The sequence below is a fragment of the Macrobrachium nipponense genome, chromosome 9, assembly GCF_015104395.2.
Source record: "Macrobrachium nipponense isolate FS-2020 chromosome 9, ASM1510439v2, whole genome shotgun sequence".
In the NCBI taxonomy this organism is placed as follows: Eukaryota; Metazoa; Arthropoda; class Malacostraca; order Decapoda; family Palaemonidae; genus Macrobrachium; species Macrobrachium nipponense.
The window spans coordinates 50456906-50458816 of NC_061110.1; the positions used below are offsets into that span (position 1 = coordinate 50456906).

At 53.2% G+C, this 1911-nt stretch overlaps 1 protein-coding gene across 1 annotated transcript; it reads left to right on the forward strand.

The window, feature by feature from the left end:
* Nucleotides 1-444: 444 nt before the first annotated feature.
* Nucleotides 445-1515, forward strand: LOC135218065 (BUD13 homolog). Its single transcript, XM_064254208.1, has 2 exons — nt 445-508; nt 695-1515. Exons 1-2 carry the CDS (start codon nt 445-447, stop codon nt 1513-1515), a joined length of 885 nt encoding a protein of 294 aa, XP_064110278.1.
* Nucleotides 1516-1911: the final 396 nt, after the last annotated feature.

The following is a 1911-nucleotide window of genomic DNA, read 5'->3' on the forward strand; positions in this document are numbered from 1 at the left end:
TCTTTGGTTGACCTTTGGTGACGTATTTGATCTTTAGCTTTGGCATACGCTTTTTGTGGACCGTTTTTTGGATTTTGATTTGGATTGCTCTTTAGAATGTCTGACGTTGCACCTGTGTTTAGGTTGTGCGTGAAAGAGGAATGTAAGGTGAGACTACCGAAAGCTTCGGTAGATCCTCACACTGTTTGTGTTAAGTGTAGGGGGAATGCTTGTTCAGTAACACCTGTGTAGAGTGAAAGTTTGACTGAAATAGAATGGAAGAATTTGGCTGCATATATCAGAAAGCTGGAGAAGGATAGAGTCAGGAAGGCTTCCACCAGAAGCTCTAGTAGATCCTGCTCTATTGAGCAGGAAGTAGCTCCTAACTCTTCTGTAATTTCTCCTGCTCCTAGTATGGTTTCAGCCCCTTCCCCCCGCAGCGAACCCGTGGATTCGTCTACGGAGATGGCTGCAATGAGAGCCTCGATTCATAGCTTGCAATCGCGACTGCAAGCAATGAAGGACAAAGGTAAGAGCAGTGATTTGTGCAGTGATGTGTGCAGTGTCCCCAGTGCAGTGGAGGGGGCGTCTGACCGACTCCACATTGCTCTTAGGCCTAGACCGCTTCCAGACTCCCATGACCAGGGGAGGAGGAATGTCGACAGCCGCACGGGGGATGTAGAGTATTCCCAACGGTCATGTGTCCCTTCGGCAGAACCTGTAGACTCTTCCCAGGCTGCCAAGGATGGCTATTGTAAAAGCGTCCTACGGAAGGGCTTTTCGGATTCAGATTCGTCTTCGCCTAGACGAGGGTGGAGTTCCTTGTCCAAGTCTCGTCCTCTCAAGAGAGCCTGGAAGCCTCCTGTAGGCGACGCGTTGGACTCCAGCCCTGAGCCTTTCCCGGAGTATTCGCCTGCTCAGAAGAAGAGAGCTCCTGACTCCTCTCTGGAAGGAGTTTCTTCGAAGACGAAGGAAGTTCTGGTTGGCCTCCAGGAACAGTTGTCCGCCCTGGTAGGAGTGCTTTCGAAGGGTTCTTCTCGAAAGAAGGATGACTCCCTTCCTATCAAGAGCTCAGTTAAGAGAGCGGCTGCTAGTCTTCGCTCTGGCTTAAGCAAGCGCCCTTCACCTGAAAGGTATTCGTCGCCAGCGAAACCTTCTACTTCTTATGCCTCCGCTCATCATGGACATACGTCTTCTCCTGTCAGGCCTTCTTCTGATCGGAACCGCATCTCATCTTCTAAGAGACCCTCTAGGAGTTTGTCGCGAGGCACAAGCGCCTCTCCTGACAGGCGCCAGGAGCCTGAGAACCTCCTGTATTCAGACATTTCCCGGCCTTCCCATGAGCGAATTCTTTCTTCCAGACTTCCCGGGAGAGACGAGAGCCCCTCTCCGTACAGACACCGAGAACGACTTTTCTCTGGAAGTAGCAGGCTTCGTTCTCCTTCCAGACGCTCTTCAAGGGATGGACGCTCCTCTCCTTACAAGCGCCTAGAGTCTAAGAGGCTCCCCGATCCTAGTAGGGATAAAAGAGAGTAGGCCTTCCAGCCGCCCTAAAAAGGACTCGAGCACCTCTCCTAGTAGGCGCCAGGATCTTGCCAGGCGCATTTCCCCTTCCAGGCTTCCTCTGAAGGACGCAAGCGCCTCCCCTTCTTGGCGCCGAGATCAAGACAACCGCTATTCTCCTTTCAGGCGCATGTCGCCTCCCAGGCGCCCCCGCCGTGACGCAAGCGCCTCTCCTCGCAGGCGCCAGAAGCCTTTCATGAGCCCTAATCTCAGTGGGTGCCCTACTCCTGACAGGCATGCTTTCAAGGACGCAAGCGCCTCTCCTGTCTGGTGCCAGGACCCGGAGAAGCGCCAGGACCCTTGCAGAACCAAGGATGGTAACAGGCGCCTTACTTCTGCTAATCTCCAACTAGTGGATACTGGTTCGAC

What these genes read in the sequence shown, in the direction of transcription:
- LOC135218065 (XM_064254208.1), top strand. Translation starts at nt 445, where the DNA reads ATGGCTGCAATGAGAGCCTCGATTCATAGCTTGCAATCGCGACTGCAA. An exon ending in GCAAGCAATGAAGGACAAAG is followed by an intron (nt 509 to 694) that starts GTAAGAGCAGTG and finishes TCCCTTCGGCAG; the next exon opens with AACCTGTAGACTCTTCCCAG.